The sequence below is a fragment of the Perca flavescens genome, chromosome 22, assembly GCF_004354835.1.
Source record: "Perca flavescens isolate YP-PL-M2 chromosome 22, PFLA_1.0, whole genome shotgun sequence".
NCBI lineage: Eukaryota > Metazoa > Chordata > Actinopteri > Perciformes > Percidae > Perca > Perca flavescens.
In genome coordinates this window covers 27,162,881-27,187,942 of record NC_041352.1, presented here as the reverse complement: position 1 = coordinate 27,187,942, position 25,062 = coordinate 27,162,881, and the positions used below count along the sequence as shown (strand labels likewise).

Here is a 25,062-nt window from a genome sequence, read left to right as displayed (position 1 = left end):
AATACAATTTCACAACATTAAAACACCACAACAATATAGAACCAGCAATACAATCACATTTAGACACCACAACAACAGGACTTCACTACATAAAGATTGTCTGTTTGGGTTGATGATTGATGGGAGCATGATTGGGTTGATTTCAGCCATGATTTCAACTTTCATTTAAAACCAGCCAAGTAGTTCCATTCTCTGATCTCTCTTGGTACTGAGTTATAATACTTTGTGTCTCTAACAGAGAAGACTGATCTGCCCGACTCAGTAGATCTGTTCTGTACTGGACAGTCACCTCTGTTGGTCGTCCTAGTTCTCCTCCCAGTGTCTGAACACAGTGACACAAACTCATTTAATGGTGGAGAGGCCAGATCATTGATTACTTTATAGACTAGACTAACATCAGCAAGAAACACAAAACTGCCAAAGGTCATAAGATTATGTCTTTGGATTATGTCACAATGATGATAACTTGATGGCTTTTTCTCCATTCTCTTGAGTGTTTGATTTCAAAGAGTTTGCACTAGAACTAGTGTTGTTTTTTACAACTTGTGACCAGCTTGTGATACAGTATGATATGACTGAAAAAAATCATTGAGTGTATAAAATGTTTTGCTGATTTCTAATATATCTAAAGTTTCTTAAATTAAATTTGACAGTTTTACACACCTGTTTCACATGTTTCCTAAAGGACAGTAGTGAGTCCACAATTATTCCCAAATATTTAAAATGTGACACAGTCTGATGACCCATAACAACAGAATGACAAAGTTTTCTACTCATTTTAGGGAAAAGCTCATTGATTAGACCTACTATATCTGTAAAGTGTCTTGATATAACTATTGTTATGACATGATACTATAAATAAAATTGAATTGAATTTAAAACATCAACACACTATTTGGATTATGAATGGATTTTTACCTATTCATTTGGTCTTTATTCAGATTGGTTGACTGCAGTTTGTCAGAGATCAGCTGTGCTGCTCTGGCCTCAGCCTTGAAGTCTAACCCCTCCCATCTGAGAGAGCTGGACCTGTGCTACAACAAGAACCTGAAGGATTCAGGAGTGAAGCGTCTGTGTGCTGGATTGGAGAGTCCAAACTGTAGACTGGAGACTCTGAGGTCAGTTCATCTATTTTATTCTTGTACAGTGTAAATCTATTAAAAGGAAATCCATAACAGAAGTTTTGAATGTCAGTGGTGCAAGTCTAAAGTCGGTGGCGCTAGTGTAAAGTCAGTGGTGCTAGTCTAAAGTCAGTGGCGCTAGTGTAAAGTCAGTGGCGCGTTATTCAGATGCTATTCTAGGGGTGCTTAATGTAGCGTGTGCATAACGCGCATACACTTTGCTTCTCTCATCTGCACGGATGCAGCAGTTCCCAATTTTGCAAACAATAATACAAATATTACTGAAAATGTGCTACAAGTGTTTAGCTCGGTCAGGAGACACTTTACAGTAGAGTCCTCAAAAAGGAGTCCGGGAGTGGCAATGCGCGAGATGGAGTGGGGGGAGGAGGAAGGGGCACAACAGGAGCAGGTGGTGCGTTTGGAGGCCCACGCTCCATGGCTGCAGCAATCCTCTCCAGTCTTGAGGAGATGCGCACGAGAGGCCGCAGCAACATCGCCACCCGGCCAAGAAGGGCACTTATTACTTTGCCGCATCCCGGACAGCTCCCGCTGGCGTGCGTCGGGCAAATCTGCCGTCATAATAGCAATCCACTATGGAACAAGCGCGCCTGCTCTTAAAGGGAATTTGAGATGACGCTCTGATTGGTTTATTGCACGTTACGCCCAAACCACACCTAGCTACTTCAGACCAACCCATTTTAGATTTGCGTCGGGCACAAGACTCATTTATCCCGCCGGTATCATAGCAACAGCTCAAGAGATCCGCCCACAAAGCTACTTGCGTTTAACAATTGATACTTGTGTTTTAGATCGTTAAAAGAGGGCCCTAACACTGCAATTTATATCAGCAATTAAACTGATTAAATCCTGCGTTATTTGGTGATTGATCGCACTAGTTATAGGGCCAAAATGCAGTGGTGGAATGTAACAAAGTACAAATTCCTCATTACTGTACTTAAGTAAATATTTCACGTATCTGTAGTCCTACTGTACTTAAGTAGAATCAATAGTGCATAGCCTACTTTTGACTTTTACTTTGTTACATTTTGCAGCAATTATCTATATGTTCTACTCCACTACATTTCTACAATGTTCCGTTACATTTTCTGATCAGTTTTCCCCCCTGCCAAAACGTCTTCCTGACGGTCACACGTTTGTCTGACCAGTGAAGTTTGGTTGCCATAGATATATATGGGTCACCGCCGATCCTTCATTGGCTAAGCTGCTCCGGTGCTCCAGAGCCCGTGAGCAGCGCCGCTGACACTCGGTAATACAGCTTCCGGTAAAAGTGAAAATGAAAATGTTTGTTTTTTATTATTTACGTTTTTAAATCATAGTTGCCATCTATTTCTCTCCACAGCGTTGTTTACTTTTCCGCCAGGCTGCGTAAGACGCGTTCATATCTTATTTATTTGGCTCGACCTCTTCACATCGCCTCCCCATTCCCACTGCTTAACACACTTTATTTGCTTACTTGCATGGTTAAAGAAAATAAAACCATCTTGAAATAAAATCCATGAATAAAAGCAACCGCATTCCGATTCTAACAACACATTTCCGCTTTATGCTGGTTAGGATAGGAACTTATTTTAAAAGCCAGGCCTTGTTTGTGGTAGTGGACATCTTCTGCTTTTACTAAAGTAAGTATGTCTCTGGTTATTTGTACTTTTACTTAAGTACTGAGTTTCAGTACTTCCTCCACCACTGCAATGTACAAGTCCTCTGCGACTCCGACAACCATCTCTTGACCACTGACAGTCTCCCGCTTCCCAGGGGGTGCACAGGAAGTTTCATGTCCTTATATGGGAATTTGCGAGGCGTTATCTTATGCTAATTAGGAACAACTGGCACATGCTTTCAGTTACAAAGACGTGGGATTCATCAATCCTAAGAACACAGGTGCGAACAATTCTGCTGTTTAAGAACACGTCATGAATCCGCGTAGACTTTTCTTAAGAACATATTTAAGAGAAAACTTAGTAAGATATTGGTGCATGAGGGCCAATGTTTCTATCTTTACTTAGGTTATTAAATTAAGATTTGTGTATTTAAATTTGGCCATTTTCTATAATTCTTAGCAATTTGTTTTTATTCAGACAGGAACAATGCATAATTAAACATTAACTGTGTATGAAAACAAGGAGAGATGCTTTGTACCAGGTTTTAACACAATTGCTATTTTCCACCTGTATGCTGCATTAATATAAAAACTGCACTGCACATAGAACTAACAACTACTTTTAAACAACAATAATGTTAGGGGTAAGATCATTGATTAGGACGTAGTAATGCTGAGCTACACATTTAAAACATCAACACATCTAATCTTCATTCAGATTGAAGTTCTGCAGTTTGTCAGAGATCAGCTGTGCTTCTCTGGCCTCAGCTATGAAGTTCAACCCCTCCCATCTGAAAGAGCTGGACCTGACAGGCAACATCAACCTGAAGGATTCAGGAGTGAAGCGACTGTGTGCTGGATTGGAGAGTCCAAACTGTAGACTGGAGACTCTGAGGTCAGTTCACCTATGTTATTCTTGTACAGTGTAAATCTCCCACACCGTGCAGCGGACTCTAAAAGGAGACTTTTAACATCAATAACGACGACAATGGCACCTGATCAAATGTCCTTTTTTACCAAATGGGAGTGAGAATGTGTTGGAGTGCCACAAAACTTCTTAATCATTTTATTTTGGTGCTGTCACTCGTCATCTTGGAGCTTGGGAGTGAGAATAAAAAAACATGAATAATAACAGGCTATATTGTTTTACAGATATGCTTACAGTGTGTATTGAAGTCACTTTTTTTCTAGTTTTTGTCCAGTCATGCTTGTTCTGTATGAACATTAATTGTAGAAAGATATTTAGAATTAGAAATAGCTTATGGAGATTTGTGCATATGTTTGTAAAACAAATTCTCGCATTTTGAATACGCTTTGAAATTAAGCCTAGTCCTTATAAATTTCCCAGGAACAAGATATATATATTTTTTATTTATATAGTGCTTTACAGGCTACTCAAAGACACTTTACACTAAAACCAGCACATTTAGCGCATAAAAACATATACAGCAATAAAACCAACACATAAAACATGCATATTAAAGCAATTAAAACGTGGAGTGACTAAGTAGATTTTTTTTAAATCCATACGTATTCAGTCGGTCCGCTATTGTCTGTCGGGCTTTTTTTCCATTTGATAACAGCCGTAATTCCCTTTTTGCATATTATATGTTTCACCTCCTAGTAAATTTCCATTAGAAGCTGCTGCTGCACAAATCTTTTCCATTTCTGCATCAGTAAATCTGTGATCGATACCGTGGTCTATTTAAGAAATCCGTGAACGTGCACTTATCCCAGCTATGTACACCTGGCTTGACATAGCTTCACCTACTTATCCTGGCTCGGCAAACGTGCAACCGATTAAGCCGCGATGAGTGGATCACACTAAGTCAAGCTGCGCTTTTTAATTTATCCTGGATTTCTTTATTCTACTTTTGTGCAATAGGCCCCAGATGTAGTCTGACTCAAACTGGATCAGTGTTTGTCAGAAATCTATAAGATGTATTCTTCAATGTGATGTTTTTACATGTGAAAAGCTTTTATAAAGAAAATAAAAGAAATAGGGCTGCACAATTTGAAGAAAAAGTCATTTTGTGACTTACAATACTATGATTGCAAAAATAAATGCGCCAAACAATATATAAAAAATATCTTGCTAAAGAAACCCAGAAAACCCTCAACATGTTGTACACTGTCCTTGTAATGAGTTGCTTCTTCAAAACTCAACAGTTAGCTAACAGTTTAAAGTTCTCCAAAAAAACACAGGGCATAACTTTTCTTAGGGTTTGATGAAGAAACTTAACTTTCCTTATTATATTGTAAAACTGTAACAAAGAGCAAAAGACAAACAGACATTAGATGAAACTAATACAGATACCTAAATATAGTGCAAACTGACAATTTATAGCAACAGAAAATGCTCAGTCACAACTAATCGCCATGCTAACTATCAATTTAGTGATTTGGCATTAGAAAACCCCAAAAAACCAAAGATTTGCCAAGTACAATTACTTCAAAAAACATTTTTAGTAACATATACAGTACTTATGGAGAAATAGTATCCAAGGCAACAATGTAAAAAGAAAAAAATGCAGCAGGAGAAAACAGCACTAGCACCCTGCTCTGCAACACACTCAATAGACATCTGATGGAAATGTACAACTGAAAGTGAAACTTAAACTAAAGCTACTGCTGCTGGTTAGCCAAAAGGGGGCGCTGCCATACACACAATTATGTTAAAAACCAAAATCTTTCTTAATTTACTTTAGAGAGGTCAGAATATGATGGGTTCCTTAAAAAAGTTCAACGAAATATATACAATATAAAAAACATAAAAACATTGTCTATAAAAAGGAAGAAAGGAACAATTAAATGAATACAGACAATAAAGAAAGAGAGAGAAGGAAAAGTCATTGAAAAAAAGACAAGGGACACATAAAAAATAGAACAACAAATAAGAAAAATACAAATTCTCATTAAAATAATATATTTGATATGCCACATTAAGGATGGGTGTAATAAAAGAACTATTGATTAAGTTACAAAATATACTTTGTACAACCTTTGGTAACACCAAGCTTCTTAAGACCCAGTGTCTTCTTCTGTTGTTTCTACTGTCGGTAAAGTGAAGGCTGTTACAACGTGGAGACTGGAGTGGACACTCTTACTCTCTGTCACACAAACACACATACACAGATCGGCTAACCCCAACCCCCATAGTCAAGTGGTGCTGCCTTTTTTGTAGTTGTAACTAATGTTGTAATCTGTCATCTGTGATATTGGGCTGTATAAATAAAATGGACTAGACTATGAATGTAGGGAAAGTCAGATTTGAACTGTTAGATTAGTTTCTATGATTAGTGTCCATGTGAGGATAGTGGTGTTTTCTAGAGCTGTACAGTAAGTGAACTAATTAAAGAGCAGATGTGTTCAGAAGACTCATCTCTACCTGAAACATTAGGATGGTAGTGAAGATCAGCTACACTTCATTCACAAGACAATGAAACATGTTGATTTATAATAAACTTTAATAAGATGATCCTGTTTAACCTGTCAAAACTACAGCTTACTGTGTGTAATTATTGTAAATATATTGCATTTAGTGAACACGTCTAATTCATGTCAATGCAGCAGAGTAATGTTGAGCTACAGATTTTAAAACCTTAATATAACTGAATAACACTAAATATTTCACAACAAAGTCTTTATTGAAGCAGCAGCATGTTGACATTAATATTAATTAGAGATCCTTTTCACTTTTTGTATTTTATAGTTTTTATCCTGATCCTGTTGTGTTCAGGTGTTTGAATTGAATTGAAAAAACTTTATTAATCCCGATAGGGAAACTGGTTTGCCACCAACCATACAGCAATCGAACACAATACACAACTAAAAAACAAATAAACAAACAAATAATTCTGGACTAGTAGACCAATAGACCGTGATAAGGAGACAATAAATAAATAAATAAATTATAAAAGACAAAAATAATATCCAACGGTTAACAGTGTAGGTTATAAAATCTAACCAAGCGGGAACAAAAGACCTTCTCATGCGCTCACTAGAGCACCGAGGCATTACCAATCGCTCACTGAAAGAGCTTGAGTCCTTTGAACAGAGGATGTAATGGATGCCCTTCAAAAAGCAGGACAATTTTTAGTTTTGAACTAATCCTCTTCTCTACAGTAACCTCCAGTACATCCTGGTTAAGACCAATAACTGAACCAGCTCTCTTGATTAACTTGTTTATCCTATTTTTGTCCTCAACAGATATACTGCCTCCCCAGCACAGTACAGCATAAAAAGTACGCTAGCCAAAATCCCTTGATAAAAAACATTTAAGAGCTTTGTGCTGATGTTGAATGATCTAAGTTTTCTCAAAAGAACAATCTCGACTGAGCCTTCTTCATTAGGACATTCGTATTCTCCTTCCAGTTTAATTTTTTCGTCCAGGTATATACCTAAGAATTTATATGACTGCACAATTTCAATCAACTGCCCATTAATTGTAACTGGAAGGACCTTCTCTTTTTTCTTCCTAAAATCAATAACAAGTTCTTTGGTCTTTCCTATGTTCAGTTTCATAAAGTTAGACTCACACAAGGTGTAAAAAGACTGCACCTCTCTTCTGTAGGCAAGATCATCACCCTGATTAAGTAAACCCACTAAAGCAGTGTCATCCGAGAATTTTTGTACCCAACAAGATGGCTGACTATGCCTGTAGTCAGCAGTATAAAGAGAAAATAAAAAGGGAGATAAAACTGTGCCCTGAGGTGCTCCAGTATTAGTTAGAATGGTATCAGAATGTTTGTTACCAATTCTAACAAACTGTGGTCGTGCTAAAAGGTAATCTAAAATCCAGGCAATAGTGGTATTATGCAATTTAAAATCAATTAATTTACTAGCTAAAATATGAGGCTGTATAGTATTAAAAGCACTCGAAAAGTCAAAAAACATTATCCTAACGGAACTGGCAGTAGTTTCAAGATGACTGTAAATATTGTGAACCATATATAATAGTGCATCATCTACCCCCACACCTTTCCTGTATGCGAACTGCAAAGGATCCTGAAAGGCAGACACCTGTCTAGTCAGATGCTCTAGTACAACCCTCTCGAAACACTTCATAATGTGCGAGGTCAGAGCTATAGGCCTCAGATTTGAAAGACTGTTAGACACCTTAGCTTTTTTGGGAATAGGGACCAGACAGGAGGTTTTCCACATAACCGGGATTTTAGCAGAAGACAGAGACAAAGAAAACAGTGAGTGGAGAACGGAGCACAGCTGGTCAGCACACACTTTTAGGGTACGTGGGTGCACACCATCAGGGCCTGCTGCCTTATTTGATTTAGTACGCCTTAACTGCTGACGAACCTCTTCAGTGTTTAGAATAATAGCAGGGCTACAGTCCTCAGAGTTGCTCTGCCTAAGATTAAAAAGAACATTCTCATGAAGTGTAGAGAAGTCAGATTCATCAAACCTTGCAAAAAAAAGTATTGGCATCGTTAGCCTGTACACCCAAATTACATAAACTGGGTTTACTGGACCCATATCCAGTAATAGACTTCATACCATTCCATAGTCCTCTTGTGTTATTACAGGACATGTTTCCTTCAACCTTTTCCTTATACTTTAATTTACCCTGTCTGATAATTACTTTCAATTCTCTTTGGGCATTTTTAATTATATCTTTATCACCACTATAAAAAGCAGCTTTCTTCTTATTTATTGCAATCTTAACTTCTCTGGTTACCCATGGTTTGTTATTGGGAAAGCATTTGATTGATTTACAAGGAATTATAGACTCAACACAATAATTAATATAACAAGTCACTTTGTCAGAGATACTATCCGGATCATTATCACCATCAAAGAACACAGTCCAGTCTGTGCATTCAAAGCACCCCCTTAGTGTTTCACAGGCATCCTCTGACCAGATGCGCACAGTCTTTGACGTTATCGGCTGTTTCCGTATCACCGGAGTATATTTAGACATCAAGGTTATCAGGTTATGGTCCGATTTACCCAGCGGAGGAAGCACATTAGAAACATAGCCATCCTTAACGTTCGTATAAAACAAATCAATAGTTTTATCACCCCTCGTAGGACACGTCACCATTTGTTTAAGAGACGGCAGAGTGGTGGAGAGAGAGCAATGATTAAAATCCCCGTTTATGATAACCAGCGCGTCCACCTTGCTTCTTACCCGTGTTTGCTTGATCTCTGTCCGCCCTATGAAGTACAAAACCATCCATCTCCACGTGAGAGTCAGGTATCCTGTCGGACAGCCACGTCTCAGAAAAACAGAGTAGGCTGGTCTGCCGGAACATACGATCAAACTTCATACAAGCGGTCAGCTCGTCCGCCTTGTTGACAAGGGAGCGGATGTTCCCCATAATGACCGAAGGTAAAACAGGTTTAAATCCCCGCCGACGGTTTCGTACCCGAACACCTCCTCTGCTGCCCCTCTTCCTTCCTTTGGCCCTGGGCTTGATATCTGTCAGATCGGCATCATGATTCAGTAGTCCTGGTACAAAAACACGCAGTTGAAGGAGCTCATGCCGGCTGTACATGAGGGGCAGGCCGGGCTCTCTCATAGCCTGGGATGTTGTTTGTACAGCTTTCCAAACAATCAGTGTCCACAGCCACAGAAGGCAAACAACGGTCCGATTGTTAAATAAAATCATGATTAGGTCATCAAGGATCAATCACGCTAATAATCCAGAATTAAAAAGACTTTCAAAGAGTCACAAAAACACATAAAACACAAACGTTCCGAGTTCTGACACAGTGGTAGCAGAGTCGCCAGCAAGGGGGGCGGCGCCTCAGGATGTTCTCTAAACCTTCAGCTCTGAAAAGATGATTAAACATTGAATGATTTCAAGTAGGAACATTGTCTTCTAAAGTTACATAATTTATTCTTTATTCAGATTGAGTTACTGCGGTTTGTCAAAGATCAGCTGTGCTGCTCTGGCCTCAGCTCTGAAGTCCAACCCCTCCCATCTGAGAGAGCTGGACCTGAGATACAACAGCCTGAAGGAGTCAGACGTGAAGCAGCTGTGTGATCTGAAGGAGAGTCCAGACTGTAGACTGGAGACTCTGAGGTCAGTAGAGGGTTGGAGTCAGTCCATGCTGGTTTCAGCAGTATCAAACTAAACCCAGTTAGTATCAAAGCTAAGATCCAGTATTTTCTGTAAACCTCCAACCTTGTCAGTGAAGCTGTCAGAGGAGAGACAGAACAGTCAGCCAATCAGGATACATTACTGTATTGGAGGGTGTAGAATAATTAATGGCATTAATTAATCTGCATGGAGGAGTTTTCACGGGTCTGTTGTGTTTGCCAAAGTATGAACCCCCCGATGGAGTCTAGACATTGATGGTGGCGTGAGGAGCCCGAAGACTAACGCTGAAGGCCACCGGGAGAGGCCTGCTGGAAGAGGACCCAATTGAACTACATTGTACTACATTTAACGACATCCCTGTAAAAGTATTGCACTAGAAGAGAGAATACTACAGACACAGTGGAATCATTACTGTAAACAAAATCTGAAATGTATTGATATGTATTGGTATGATTACAACCTAGGTTTATTTGAATCAAAGCAAAATAATTAACTACTACTGTAAAACACCAAATGCAGTGTTCCTCATATTGCTTTTACTGTAAAAACCAAACAAAGGAGTGATTACTGTATTCTTTATTTTTTCGGGCATTTTAGGCCTTTATTTCCATAGGGCAGATTAAGACATGAAAGGGGAGAGAGAGGGGGAGTCATTCCCGCTCTCTCTCCCCTTTCATGTCTTAATATGCAGCAAAGGGCCGCAGGTCAGAGTTTAACCCGCAGCCACTGCGACGAGTATTAAACCTCTATATATGTGCGCCTGCTCAACTAGCTGAGCTAAACCGGCCGCAGGATTAACCTATAGGATAAACCTATAGGATAAACCTATGGGCATGGCGAACAATGTGGTGCAGTACGTATATATATATATATATATATATATATATATATATATATATATATATATATATATATATATATATATATATATATATATATATATAATAAAAGTTATATATCCTGATCATCAGTAACGAGTTGGCAGAATTGGACAAACTGTTCCAAGGGCCTGCATGCATACAGTTCAGTACTGTAAATAGTATGACAAGGTGGTAAATGGGACCATAGAAACAGTGTCTGATAAACAGTAGTACATTACAGTAAAGAAGTATGATGAAATATGACATCCATAGATGATGTAGTCTAATTGGTCCATGCTCCACGCTAACTGGTGACAATGAATCTCGTTATCTTGAAACTTTCATCTAAACATGGAATATTGTTTGTCTGTTTCCATACAACTATGTATTAAGAGTAATGCATCAGTTACTTATCAATTTGATCAGTTGTATGGATTGATAGTTAGATGATTGTAATGAAATTAATAGACAATCATCTGAAATGTAATGTGTGAATTGCCTTTTGAAATAGTAGTACTTTGATGTTAAGTTGTGTCATATTGAACAGGTGATCTTTGTTAAATGAACAAATGATCTATGGTTTATGTGTATTGTATCCGAACAATTGAAACAAGTGTTAGAGATTTGAAAAAAATTGCATTTTGATCATTGGTTCATTGGAGTTTTGTGTCTAGAGTTTTGAAAAATGACGTCAAGGTTCTGAAATTAGTGCCAAAGTGATTGTAAAAAACTGTAACAATGGAAGTTGATGTCACATGGAGCAAGTTACCTTATTACCTCTTTTACCAGTTTGTATTTTATATATAAATACATATTTGCCTGTAACAAACAGAAAACCACTGTCGCACTAAATGCTAATCTTGCTCTTGGGGGAATTACTGGTCTTTGTAAATTATAGAGTGTGGTCTACTCCTACTCTATCTGTAAAGTGTCCTGAGATAACTCTTGTTATGATTTGATACTATTAATAAAATTGAATTAAATTCAAAGCTCCACTGAACTTTCTCAACTGACTCAAAACATCAATAAATCATGTATTTTAGTTGATTACAGATTGATGTGAGCGTGCTGAACAGACACATGAAGTCAACCTGTGGAGCTTTTTCCTCTCAGAGATCAGCGTTGAAGCAGCTGTTATCTCCACAGTTCATGTTCTGCTTTCTGCCAGCAGATGTCACCATTTCCTCTGTTTCCCCCAAAATAATGATGCAGCATCTGTCTGCTCTGAACACTGAACTGAAGATGTGAACCATCAGTTAGTGAAAGTGGTATCATAATGTAGTTACACTTGATTTAAAGATGGCAAAGTGTATCTCTGTGTATCAGTGTCAGAGGTATGAGTTGTAACATTGATGAAACACTTAAAAGTAGAGAAGTATATTTAATCTGCAATCTCTCTCCCCCAGAGGATGGGATGATGAGACAACAGCACTCTGCAGACTTTGGTGCTCCTATTATGCTGTGTACAGAGGTTCAATGTAAAGAAAAGCTGAGGTTGCCTGTGAGATGATTGGGGGTTAAATTCACCTTCTGATTTACCTCCTTAAAGGTCCAATGTGTGGGAATTCCCCCCATCTAGCGATGAGATCATATATCACAATCAACTCTCTGGTGCCACGCAGTTCAAAGTACGTATTACAGCTACGGTAGCCTTCACGCTTCAAAGAGCCTGTCTCTTGCTCTTTTCTTGAACTTTTTGTCATGTCTCGTCCCTGTGTCAAGTTTCTGTGTTTAGTTGGTCTCTCTGTTTCCCCGATGTGTTGTCTTATTTACTTCCTGTCTTCAACTTTCCCGCCTGTGTGATTACCTGTCCCCGCCCCTATGTGTTACTGTCTCATTGTCTCCCCTGCACCTATTTCCTGTATTCCTGAGTTCCAGTTTCCCCTTGGATTTTGACCATTGCCTGTCTTTTCAGATTTCCAACAATGTTGCTTGTGAGGTTTTATTAGCTTGTAAACAACACTTTCTTAAACCAAGTGGCGTATTACCTGTAAACATTTTGAGCTATCTGCATGTATGTCTACGCTGTATACAGCGGACGTAAACATACACGCCACTTTCTAAAGCCATAAAGTGTTATCTGTACGCATTTTGAGCGCTGTATACAGTGGACGGGTTGGGTTTAGGAAAAGAACAACAAAGGAAACGCGACAGGAGCCCCGGTCTCCTGGGTGAAAGTTTTGTACTACTCACTACAGCATCTATTCACATGCAATCGCAAATGGAGGCCAAACGGCGTTGATAAACACGCTAAAAAGCGTCAAAAATGGCATACGAATTGGCATGTCATACATATGCCATTTTATGAAATCAGTCTGATAAAACCATCGCCTGAGGGGCCATCCACACGGAAACGTTTTTTCCATGTTTTGCTTCGTTTGGGCTGACCGTCAAAACAAATTCTGTAAACGCACTGCCTGAAAACGCACTTTTTTGAAACCTGGTCTCGGAGTGAAAAAAATCCGAAAACGGCTCTCGTTTGGCTTCGTTTGGATGGCGAATACAAATACGTCCGTATCGATGATCTCATCGCCACACCCCCGACCTCTACTGCATGACCACACACGACTTCAGTCACTGCGGTGAAGCTAAGCAAGCATATCCCATCTCCGTGGTCAAACCAACTCACTTCATCTAAATACTTTGTCTCTGCTCCCTAACACTTCAAGATATATTGCTAACGTTATGTAGCTACACACACACACACACAGACACACACACACAGACACACACACACAGACACACACACACAGACACAGACAATATTCAGTTTTTTTTGTCCTTATGGACCGTTTTCACAGCAGACATGTTGACTTGTCGTAGTAGGAAAAGCACAGCTGAAATGTATAACTTTAACTGCTGGTTGTTCTTGGAAGAATAAACTCGCAAATTCACAAGCACAAAAAAAACGCTGTTAACAGTTTGAGACGATGTGTTCTTCCTGTTATTGCTCAACACCCCCAGCACAGAGGCTACCTGCAGGGCTCCAAAATACCAGCTAGAAATAAAAACCACAACAATATAACCACTTTGTATTAAAACAATCTCCGGACAAGAAAACCTCATAATGTTACAACTATTAGTGTTATGTGGAATTATCATTCCTATATTATTGTAGTCCACTGTATATGCCCAGGGAGATGGAAATTAGCAATTCAAATTATAAAGGTTGGTGTCTCCCCTTTAGTCTACATAACACGTCATAGCATGTTACCACTTTATGTAGGCTACAACTGTTAATTTATCATACAGACTGAAACTCAACTTCTAATAAATCAGAAAACAAATACACCTAAACAAATATGAACCAAATACAAAATATAATGTATAGCCTTTGGCATAATTTAAACAAGTCTCCCGAAAAGAAACGGGTATATCTCTCTCCCCCGCCTCTGCCTGCTGCGCTGTGTGTGTGTGTGTGTGTGTGTGTGTGTGTGTGTGTGTGTGTGTGTGTGTGTGTGTGTGTGTGTGTGTGTGTGCGCTTGTGGAGTTTAACTCTAAAAAGACAATTAACCACAGGTTCCCGTTAATCTTATGATGGACATGTGTTGTGATATTTAAACAATTGATCTGTCAATGGCAAAATAAAAGCCTCTTATTTACAGGACCGGTCTAAAAGACCTCCGGGGTCCTACAGCGGGGTCTCCGAGTGTGTGTGTGTGTGTGTACAGCGGGGTCTCCGAGTGTGACTGTCCGAGCGCCGAGCTAGCGGCCCCGGCAGGCGCAAGCTGGCGGCCGCGTTACTTTATGGAGATCCAAAAACTCCGAAAACTTTGGAGCAAATTGTCAATTCGGCAAAGATTTTCGCAAGACTGCCTATATTCAAAATCAAAACAGTCATTTCTCGCCTAAAATGTTCTCAGAAGTGAATTTAGTGATGATTAAGATAGCGAAAATTGTTAATTGGCCTGTTTTTGGGCTGTCTATGTACCAGACACCTGACCATCATTGAATACCGAAATGAATGTTGGGATACGGGTGCTGCCAAGTTCATACAAGTTACCAACCAATGCATCCTCGGTAAAATGGGCGTGTCAAGAACATTTCCGGGAATCTTATCTGTTCTTGGTGAAATGCGAACTTGTGAATTGGGACAGTACTTTGGCAACACGAGATGACGTTTCACAGGGAACACAAGAACACAAGTCAATAGAAGAACACAGATTGAGAAACGCCCACAGCCTCAGTTTTCCTGCTGAGTCTTGTCTAGTTTTGCTTCCTGTCTTGTGTTTTCCAGCCAGTCTGATTGTTCTGCCCCGCCCTGATGTGTTTCACCTATTGGCTCACCTGTCCTTTGTTTGCTCGTTACCTCGTTTTCAGGTCATTATTTGTGTTCTGTATCCTGAGATTCTTTGCCTGCTGTTCTCTGGACACCTTTGTTGGTATGATTATTGTATTCCTTAAAGCTTACTTTGCCTGTCTGTCTCTGCAACTGTGGGGTTAAAGAAGATGCTGAACATGTCATACTGCAGGTTGAGTATATGATGTTTTTTGTATTGATATAAACTGTAATTTTAAATAAAACTGGACTATATCTTGTCATCCTTTTGTTCTGAGAGGATGGAATAATGTTTACAGAATTAGCTGATATTGAGTTAGGACTAAACTGATTAATTTAAAATTAATATAAATGAAAACACAGGCCTCTTAAAGCTTAACACTTTATGTATCAGGAGTCTCTGGTGGATCTAAATACAAGTACAGAAATGATTATGGAGTATACTGTTCAAACTGCCTTCCAAAGTAAATGTTTGACTTTTTTTATTTTTATTTATTTATTTTTTTCTTCTTTATTCCTGGAGCATTTTAGTTTGTGTCTGTTTATTTTTAGGCCTAAAGTGTGATGGAACAGCTGAGGACACGCACTGTGCCACAGAAATCTCAGAGCTGTGAAGCACTTTTCTACTCGTCTTATAAGAATGAGGATTTTAATTTTTTTAATTTAAATGAACTTGTACTCAACAGATGAAGGAAGAATTAAACCAAGCTTCTGTAAATCTACAAACTGCCAGAAAATCTGGCTGCAGGTAAAAAGTTGCTTTGGTCATTTCATTCCTTTTTCTTTTCAAATAGTTCAATGTCTGTCTGTAACCCATATGAAATATAGGGCTACTAAACCCCTATGTGGTGTTTAGAGCTGCACATAATCGTTTTCTCCAGCAGAGTGCGATTGGCACAGTGTGATTGTAATAAAGCAGTGAGCGGTACCTGAAGTCCCCACTTTTGTAGCGGGGTTCACTTTTGAATGCAACACCTAGACGAGCAGACAACAGATACTCAGCTATGAGCGAACGGAGCAATTCCCGGTATAAAATGCCATAAAATGGTTCCATAACCTTGATTAATCCAGACATATTAAACCGTTCTGGTGTTTATAAGTTGCTCTTTTTATTAGGTTGCGAGCTGTGAACATATTGGATAGAATTCCTGTCGCGTTAATGTTTTTGAACTCCGGTGTGTAGCCACACGTGTCGCATGTTTTTGCTAGCCACTGTGAGGAGAAAATTAATAACCGCTGTTTAAGTTCCAACTTTAGCTATAAAACCAAACTGAGTTATATGACTGTTTTCCAAATGTTTTCCGGTACTTTTGTGTGCATTGTGCCATTGCTAAATGTGTAAAATAGAACGCTAGTGGCTAATCCATATTGCTAGTTGTTTGGTGATAAAGTTTGCTAAATGTTATGCTAATCATCAAGCTAATTGCTAGTTCTGGTTAGCAAAGCGATACAGACAGGGTGGTGAAACCTTAAAGGAGCATTTCACTTATTGTGTTGCTGTTAAAGCTCCTTGAATAGCAGAATGAATCCACTTTAAATATGATTTAACTCATTCTGGTTGTTAAAATGCATCGTTTAGTGAGTTGAAGAAATAATTGTACGGAGTGTCTATTTGCGGTTCGAATAGCCTCGGCCACACAGCTGAGCTATTCACACCCTGTGACGTAACAACAAAAACACGCTGCTCGCGTGCACCGAAATCATGGCCGACGTTCATCTTCCATGGCCGCAGAAACTGGCATATTAGGGAAGTTTTGTCTCTAAAGTTTATAACAATTGAATTTCTAGCCGAAAATGGATACTACAGTTGCGCTTTCTGTCTTCAGTGAAAGCATACAACCGTTGGTTTGTTAGTTAGTATCGAGTTGTTTTTTTTTTTTTTTTTTTTTTTATACAGTATGGTTACCTAGCAACCGATGCTTTTGTTCAACATCTTGTAAGAACTGCCAGGTGAATGGTTAGAATGCTTACCTTTTTAGTATGGGAGTTAAGAGTTTGATTTCCCCTGTGAGGTGATTTTGTAATTTTGGATTAGATAATTTGCATGCAATTGCGTAAGTCGGGGCCTGCGAACGCAGGGTGGTAGGGGGGGAAGACTCCTGAATATGCCTTCTCTGGTTGGTTTAGGCAAGAGGAGTGGGATTGGTTGGGATAAAAATGTGAGCGATAATATTCCAACAAGGTGTAATACATGAGTAGTATGGATAACTGTGTAAATATATGCCAAGGTACTGTGATGCACAGGGGTGCAAATGGCATACATTGATATTTGTACCAGATGGGGTATTAATAGAACACATTGCTGTGTGCACCGGCGGGGTACAAATAGCATTCATTTCTAATTCCACCAGGGTACAAATAGCATACACTGCTAATTGTACCAGGGGTGCAAATAGCCTCACCCATAATTATATTCACTTTTCATGTTTAAGTTGTAAAATATTAAACCTCTATAAAAAGAGAAATGTTTGCTAAGAAAAGTGGTTTAAAAAAGAGAATTAATTTATTAAAATACCATGACATATAGTAAGTAATGATAGGTAATTCAGTCTTTGTAGATAAAATATTGTGTGATACAAGAAATTATTTTTGTATAAGTCTATACTTGTTTTGATTAAGAAGTTGATGTAGTCTGAGTAGAATCAGATAACCTATAAGTCAGCACTATATGTACAGGTTGGTTTTTGTCGAGTACCAGAAATGCTGACGAACTGAAGGTTGGCGAGCCTTGCCCAGCAGATCTGTGGACAATATTGGATATGGTGTGGCCAGCCATAAAGACCTGCAACAGAGGGATTCACTCTGACACAGATAAGACACGCACCAACCTACCCAGGTAGTAGTGTTAGAACTTGACATTGAACACACACATCTGGATATTCCCCCCACCCCCCCAAGACTGAACTCTCTTTCTTGGAGGTTGAACAATTCCTCCTCAATACTAGGGAGCAATTGAGTTGGAACACCCAACTCAGAAGGGACCTAATTATTTGATTTTAATTACGTACAGTATTGTCTGTGAATGCTGTAAATGTTTATGTTGATTCATGGTGACAAGCATTAAAATTGTCAACTGTTAACCCAACACTTACTCCCTTTTTGTGAGTCATTTAATCCTAGTGTATTCTCCTATAGGACCTAGAGTGATGTAAGTGTATAATCTACCCAATAAGGGTTAGGACCAGAGGTGCTACAGGTCCAAATATTTTTCTTCATCAGCTTATAAAATTGCTAACATTTCCTTCTTTTCCTTAAATTTCAGAGGGCCGTGTCCTGCGTCAGGGCTGTAGTGGAAGAGGGGTCTGTTGGAGAGGAAGGTGACGGAGCTGGCTGCTACTGTTTCCTCCTTGGAGCAGGTCCTTGGTGCTGAGACTAGAAATTATGATCCCCACAACAACACTCATTTGTTGATGGCATACATGTGCTCAGGAACATCAAAGGAAACGCTACTACTGAAACATTTTTGAGGGGGCACTTGAAGAAGCACAAAGTACTCTGTGAAATATAGCATGGTGCTAAAACAAATAGTTTCAGTTTATGGGGAGACCTTGTTCTGAAAGCGTCCTACCATGTATTGTCCAACTAATGGCCACTGCCTGTTTGGTCTGTGCTTGGTTTCAGGGTGGAGACATCACTGGATCAGTCGGAGCAGATCAGGGATCTCGGCACCCAACTGTGTGATGTCCGGGAGACCAACGATGTAAGTTTTTTACAAGCTCACCTTGAGCGAGATTTATATATTACAATTGGAGAACCTCTTTAAATATAGACTTGAAATGTTTCTGGGATGTTAGACCCTCTTAGTAGTCTGGTACTCAGTCCTTGGAGACAGAATACATTTGTGCTATAAGCCAACATGGAGCTGAGTTTCTTTGCCCACCCAATTGACGTTGAGCCTGTGTTCCCAGCATTTTAGAAATATTTTGAATTCACTTTTGCGGTCTTGATTGACAGCGATTTCTCCCCTAAAAATCAAGACTTCATACAGTAAGGTGCTCTCATCATAGTATGTGACTGCTGTTTTATAATTGTTTGTCAGTTCTTCCAGTGTGAGTAAATTCCTCAGAGCAGAAGGTTAGTATTCAGCGTAAGCTGACATCTACCCTACAGGAGCTGCAGGAGAAAAACAAACAGTGTGAGCTCCTCAAAGGAGAACTTGCAATCAAAAAAGCTCAATTGCAGTAAGATAATATCCCATTTTTTTTTTTTTTTTTTTTAAACTTTCCCTAACTTTTTTTTTTGCTTTGCCAAAAATATAGTTATGTATACATGTATGGCAGAAATGTATGTACGTACATGCATACACTTCTGCCATACATGTGTACATAACTATATTTTTGGCAAAGCAAAAAATAAATTAGGTAAAGTTTAAAAAAAATAGATATATTTATATATTTTTATTTTTCACAGGACTTGCAGGAGGAGGTGGTTGTGCTTCAGTTACCTGAAGTCAAAGTCTCCCATAACATGGGACATGTGGAGGGAAGCTCATACCCTGGCACGTCTCATGGAAGTGATGATCACATTAATTAGAGCAGTATGATCAAAATATAGAGGGGTGTGATCCTTTCAGTTTATGGTGTGAGAATTGCCAGATGCAGTATAGTTATAATAGTTTTTAGTTAGAATTGAGCAACACTCCAGGTTCTAACAGGTCTCTTTGGTTGTTTTATCTGTAGTTGGAGAGACTTAATTTGAATCAGCCAGACATAGTTGAACTCCTTGACAGAGTAAAAAGACATTAATTGTAAGTATCGGCTTGATATGCTGTAGTAGACATAAAAGCATCTGTTTAAATTATTTATATGTAATAAAGTGTGGTATAATTGAGGATGTAATCCGGTGGTTCACGATGTTGTAATGTCTCTTCACAGCAAATTATCCAGCAGACCAACCAGCAGAAAAGGGAGAATGATCAATAAAGTCAGATTGTAAGTGTTAATATTTTACATTAATTTAAATAATTTTAAATTTAAATAAAACCTTTTCTTATATTGCTGCTTATAATTGCAGTTTTTTGTTTGCATTTAAAGAGCAAATGCAGTGATTAAATTATAAATGGGTTCAAAATGTTTGTCTGCAAACTATTTCAAATCCATCATTGACCCTCCTTTACCAACAACAGTTTCACCGGTAATAAGCCAAAATGATATTAAAATAAAGAAATGAATACCATAACATCTAAATAGGCTAAATGTTGATAGATGTAGTGTTAGTTTAAAAATATAAATCAACAAAAAAGCAACTCAGTTTCCCTGGCTGAAATAGACTGAAATAAGATTAAAAGAAATGCACACAGTACAGGCCAAAGGTTTGGACACACCTTCTCATTCAATGCGTTTCCTTTTTATTTTCATGACTATTTACATTGTAGATTCTCACTGAAGGCATCAAAACTATGAATGAACACATATGGAATTATGTACTTAACAAAAAGTGTGAAATAACTGAAAACATGTCTTATATTTTAGATTCTTCAAAGTAGCCACCCTTTGCTTTTTTTGATAACTCTGCAAACCCTTGGTGTTCTCTCAATGAGCTTCCTGAGGTAGTCACCTGAAATGGTTTTACCTTCACAGGTGTGCTTTGTCAGGAATTTTGTCCATTTATTAATAAAAAAAATTTCAGCCAGGGAAGCTGGGTTAAAAATACAAATTGTAAAACTGTCACAGATTTTGAGTTAAGGGGGGGAGGGGTGTGTTCTTTTTTGTTTTTTCTTTCCTCGATATTCCACGGTGAGGGATTAACATAACTGTCAAGGGTACACCTCTTTCGTTGAAACTTGACGGCAGGTTTCCTTGACCATGCGTCATACATTTGACGAGTAGGGAGTGAGACTGTGTTGAATTGGGGGGGGAATGAAATGTTTTAGTTTATTACAGTTTGATGTGACCGTGCTGAAAAGACACATGACGTCAACCTTTTGGAGCTTTTTCCTCCTCAGAAATCAAATATTGTTATGAATACTGTTACGATGCGTTTTCCCGTAACTTTTGCAATTGTACATATTTTTAAAAATGATTTATTGCTCGACGGACGGCTTGCTCATTTTTAAAGATGATAAACTGGGCTGCGAAACATGTAGCAGCATCCCGTCACTTGCCAGACAGAGAGGGGACTAAAGCTCACACATTTAATCTGCAAACTGTCTCCCCCAGAGGACGGGATGATGAGACACCATGGAGTGCTCTAAGAGCCTTAAAGTGTTGATTTTTATTTTTTTTTTAATAATAAAAATAAACAAATCTACTCGCAATAGACTCAACGTAGACAACACCCACAAACGAACGATCCCAGCACAAATATAACCCACTTCAGTGACAAAGGTGCGTCACCTTGTAACGCACGTTATAATGCTTGCCTAACTGCTACCGTGGCACGCCATCATACTCTGCTTCTGACTGGCTAGTAGTCCTTACCTAGGTACTGCACGTTTGACTCCCAACAAAGATGGAACAGAAGTGTGATGCCTCACTCTGTAGCTACAACAGAGAGCTCAACACACAGGGTGAAGAGGAGCTGCAGCAATGTGCAGTACAACAAAAAGATGGTGTTTTTTGAGCTCTTTAAAAGAGGGATGTTGTCAGACCTGCAGATGAAACAGAAGTAGTGCATATTTTTATACTTTGACGCATGAAAGCTGCATGCCGATGTTTTTCATTCATGCAATTTATATAAATATTCTTGTAAATAGACTGAGTGTTGAAGGTGTCAGACTTATTCCTGTTTTTCTTCTGTGTAATATTATGTAACTGACATGTTGCTGAGAGACTCTCCTACAGGAGATTAATGTCCCACAGCTCTGCTCACAGGATGGACGGAGCTTAATGTCTTCACGAAGGTCCAGACCGACCGAAACGTTAGTGAGGCTGAATAAGCGCAGTGTGTGAGCTCTTGTTTTACTTTTCTGCTTCGCACCATTTCTGCACGCAGTTGGGTATTCGTAGGTGTAGGCCTACAGATTTAATTATTGGCAAATTATCAATGATTTATCAATATTAATACAATTATGAATATGGTTATGAATAACTTCTATCAGAAGAACTATCAAATATACAATCAAAACTGGGCACCACCCTGCAAAGTCAGGGACCAACAATCAAACTGTGAATGGTCTCATTAGGTGGTATTCCTTTAAAGTACAGATCTTAACTTGGTTCTATCTGGTATTCTTTAAAGGAACAAAAGGAAGGGTGACTAAGCATTGACCTATGTTCAACCAGCAATTATTACCATAAGTACACAAATAATCAGACAACTGCTAATTAAAGTATAGTAGAATTTATTAACTTCAAAATCATCAATGGTCGATCAATAATTCTTCGATCAATTAAAACCAATATACCTTTTTTAATCTAAAACAAAGCAAACTAGAGAGCGAGAAAAAAACCCGGGGGTTGCTTGATCACACCCAGATTAGCCGTTAGCTCATTGAAGCTAGGCTATGTGTTAGCTGCACGAAAGCTTTTAGCCTCAAGAGGGCGGTATTGGGCTGCGTTGCAACACCACATGACTAAGCTAGTCAGTTAGCTCTCAGACGTGTGGTAGTCAAAAGAGTTAGCTACTTCGCTATGTGCTAGCTGTGTAGCTATTTGACATAGGTGACTCGCTGTTGGCCAGCTGTTCACTTGGGTGTGTGTATGTCCGTGTGTGTGTGTGTGTGTGTGTTAGTGATAGAGGAAAGGAAGCCCCTTAAGAAAGGAAAGACACCTTGAGTCTTGATATCAGAGGTTCTGACAATGACCACACTCTCATTCAGTACAGTAGCTAACTTCTTCCCAGCGGGAGAAAAGAAATGTGGCATTTACAGTTTTAAACCAGGCTACATAAATCAAACACATCAACCGTATCGTGATCAAATGATACATTCACAGCAAAATAATGGGACGAGGTAGTCACCATCAGATTAATAAATCAAACACGCGCCAATAGCGCTTATTAATCCGATCACATTAATGGCAACACAAATAGCAACAATAGCAAGTTACTCATTAAAACGCATTATTTATCTCTGCCCAGACCGTAAGCCTTCTTACTGTGTGTTGTCCTGGATTATCCCATAGACTTCCACGGGAAACTCCGGAAAAATCCGAATTGCTCGTCAGCTATGCATGGAAGAAAACTTTTCCCTTAAACGGAGCAGCAGTTAGTTCCAGTTGACTTATGAGAAGAAAAAACGTTTACTTCTCCTGCAGATGTGAAAACACTGGCGTGTGGTCCCATAGGATCCACGGTGCTCCCAGCACCAAAATTAAATCCACTTTGTTTAAAAAATGGAAGTTTTAGCACAAACTTGGGCGCTGGCCAGGTCCCCTGACCTGGCTCCATGCTATTTTATGGTCCCAGGAGCCAATGGGAGATCAGGGTTTTCGGACCTGTGGCCATTTTGTGCAAAAATACTTACGTGTGACCTGCAGGCTGCTAGAAAATGGGTGAACACTCTTTTCTGAGGAGATATGGATCGGAATTTTCCATGAAGGCCCTTGTTTGTCTCAGGCCCATTGTCCCTGAGCACATGTTGGCCAGAAATCCTTTGATGAAAACGATAATGTTTAACTCACTACTGGATGGTTCCAACACATGGAAACTTAAATAAGGTTCCAGAGAACTTGCCACACACACACACACACACACACACACACACACACACACACACACACACACACACACACACACACACCCACCCTCTTAGATAAACTCAGTTGATTTCCTGTAAGTGAAGAGGGGAAGGAGCAGATCAGGGTCCATGAGAACAGGAAGAGTAGAGTCAGACTCCATTTAGTGAGACCAGAACAGAGCAGGAGGAGGAAACTGAAGGCTGAGGCAGGGTGAGTGTTTGTTTTTCTTCGATTTGCTAAACAACAGTGGGCACATGAAGCCATGTGCAAAACTTTAACTAAATTCTGCATTACAAACCGTTACCTGAGCTAAACAGTTCACATCTCCAGCAAAACTCATTCAAAGCAACACAACTCTTAACACACGTCTCAGAACAGGCTCAGTGCAGCTAAAGTCTCAGAACAATCCTCACTGAGACACACACACACACACACACACACACACAGTGTCACTCAGAAAACACTGAGTGTAAAAACACTAGCATCAAACACCAATACAGAAATGAAAAACTCATCTTTACAGTTTGAATAATTTAAGTGACTATACCCAAACTATATTTTCTTCAAGAAAAGAGTGAAAATCTTTTATACCAGTAAACACGGTACACAAGAATGAAAAGAAAATCCTCAGTTTGCTTACCTACAGTAAATAGATATTTATATTGTATCTGTGGTAATTTACATAAGTACTGGAAATGTTACAAACTAAAGGTATGTAATAGATCAGAAGTTTTACAAGTTTTTTTATCAACTAAGCTTCTGTCGTGAACCTACATTATCTCTAAATACTTATGTCTGTCGTGTTTCCCTTGCCAACTCCTTTACTCCATAACTTTGTGAAAAACTGAAAGTGCGCAGTTTAACTAAAATAAAGGAAGTGTTTTTCACAACTGTGTATATAACCTCAGACATCTTACCTGGACATATTGGTATCTCTGCTCTTTTACCTGTTCACTGTCTCTCTCAAACAGTACAATGTAGAACTATTTATTTCTTATTTGGTGTTTCTACAGTTTCTGTGCAGACTGTAGTTAGTTTTGTACGTGTGACTCCAGTTGTGCTCGCTTGCGTTTAGCAATCGGAAACTGTAATCCAACATGAATTATTTTACTGTCAAAGTCTCTGAGTCCGTTTTCTCTCTGTGGACTGTAGAGGAAAGGAATGTTAGAATGAACTCAGTTTGATTCATCTTGTTACGGGAAGCAGGGAATAGTGGACCCAAATGCAGGGAGAAGACAGGCAGAAGGTTTGACCTCAAGGATTTATTGAACAAAAAACGGCAGCACAGATGCTGGAAAAAAACTCACAGGGGAAACTTACAAAACAACGCAGGGAAGAATCCAAAGCAAAGGCACCAGGCTTAGACACGCTGACAAGGCACGGACAGACAGGGTGGAAACACAAATGGACATAAAACAATCTGGCAAGAGACAAAGGGAAGTTAAATACATGAGGTAATGAGCAAATGAGGGACAGGTGATCATCAGGGCAGGGCAAGACAATCA

At 39.1% G+C, this 25,062-nt stretch overlaps 1 protein-coding gene and 1 long non-coding RNA gene across 7 annotated transcripts in view; both read left to right on the top strand.

Moving 5' to 3' along the window:
• The window catches only part of LOC114548890 (uncharacterized), a 590,132-nt gene that overhangs the window by 518,148 nt on the left and 46,922 nt on the right, over positions 1-25,062 (top strand). The window contains 3 exon segments of the mRNA XM_028568901.1: positions 942-1,118; positions 3,458-3,634; positions 9,609-9,782. Of these exon segments, the coding sequence (XP_028424702.1) occupies positions 942-1,118; positions 3,458-3,634; positions 9,609-9,782 (528 nt within the window).
• Positions 14,771-21,405, top strand: LOC114548917 (uncharacterized). Of its 6 annotated transcripts, none has more exons than XR_003691454.1 (8): positions 14,771-15,042; positions 15,626-15,687; positions 17,616-17,775; positions 18,202-18,256; positions 18,561-18,639; positions 19,619-19,686; positions 19,814-19,870; positions 21,363-21,405. It is a non-coding gene; the product is annotated as an uncharacterized LOC114548917 (long non-coding RNA). The 6 variants fall into 6 exon arrangements; XR_003691456.1 differs by having other exon boundaries at positions 18,202-18,295; XR_003691455.1 differs by having other exon boundaries at positions 18,202-18,302.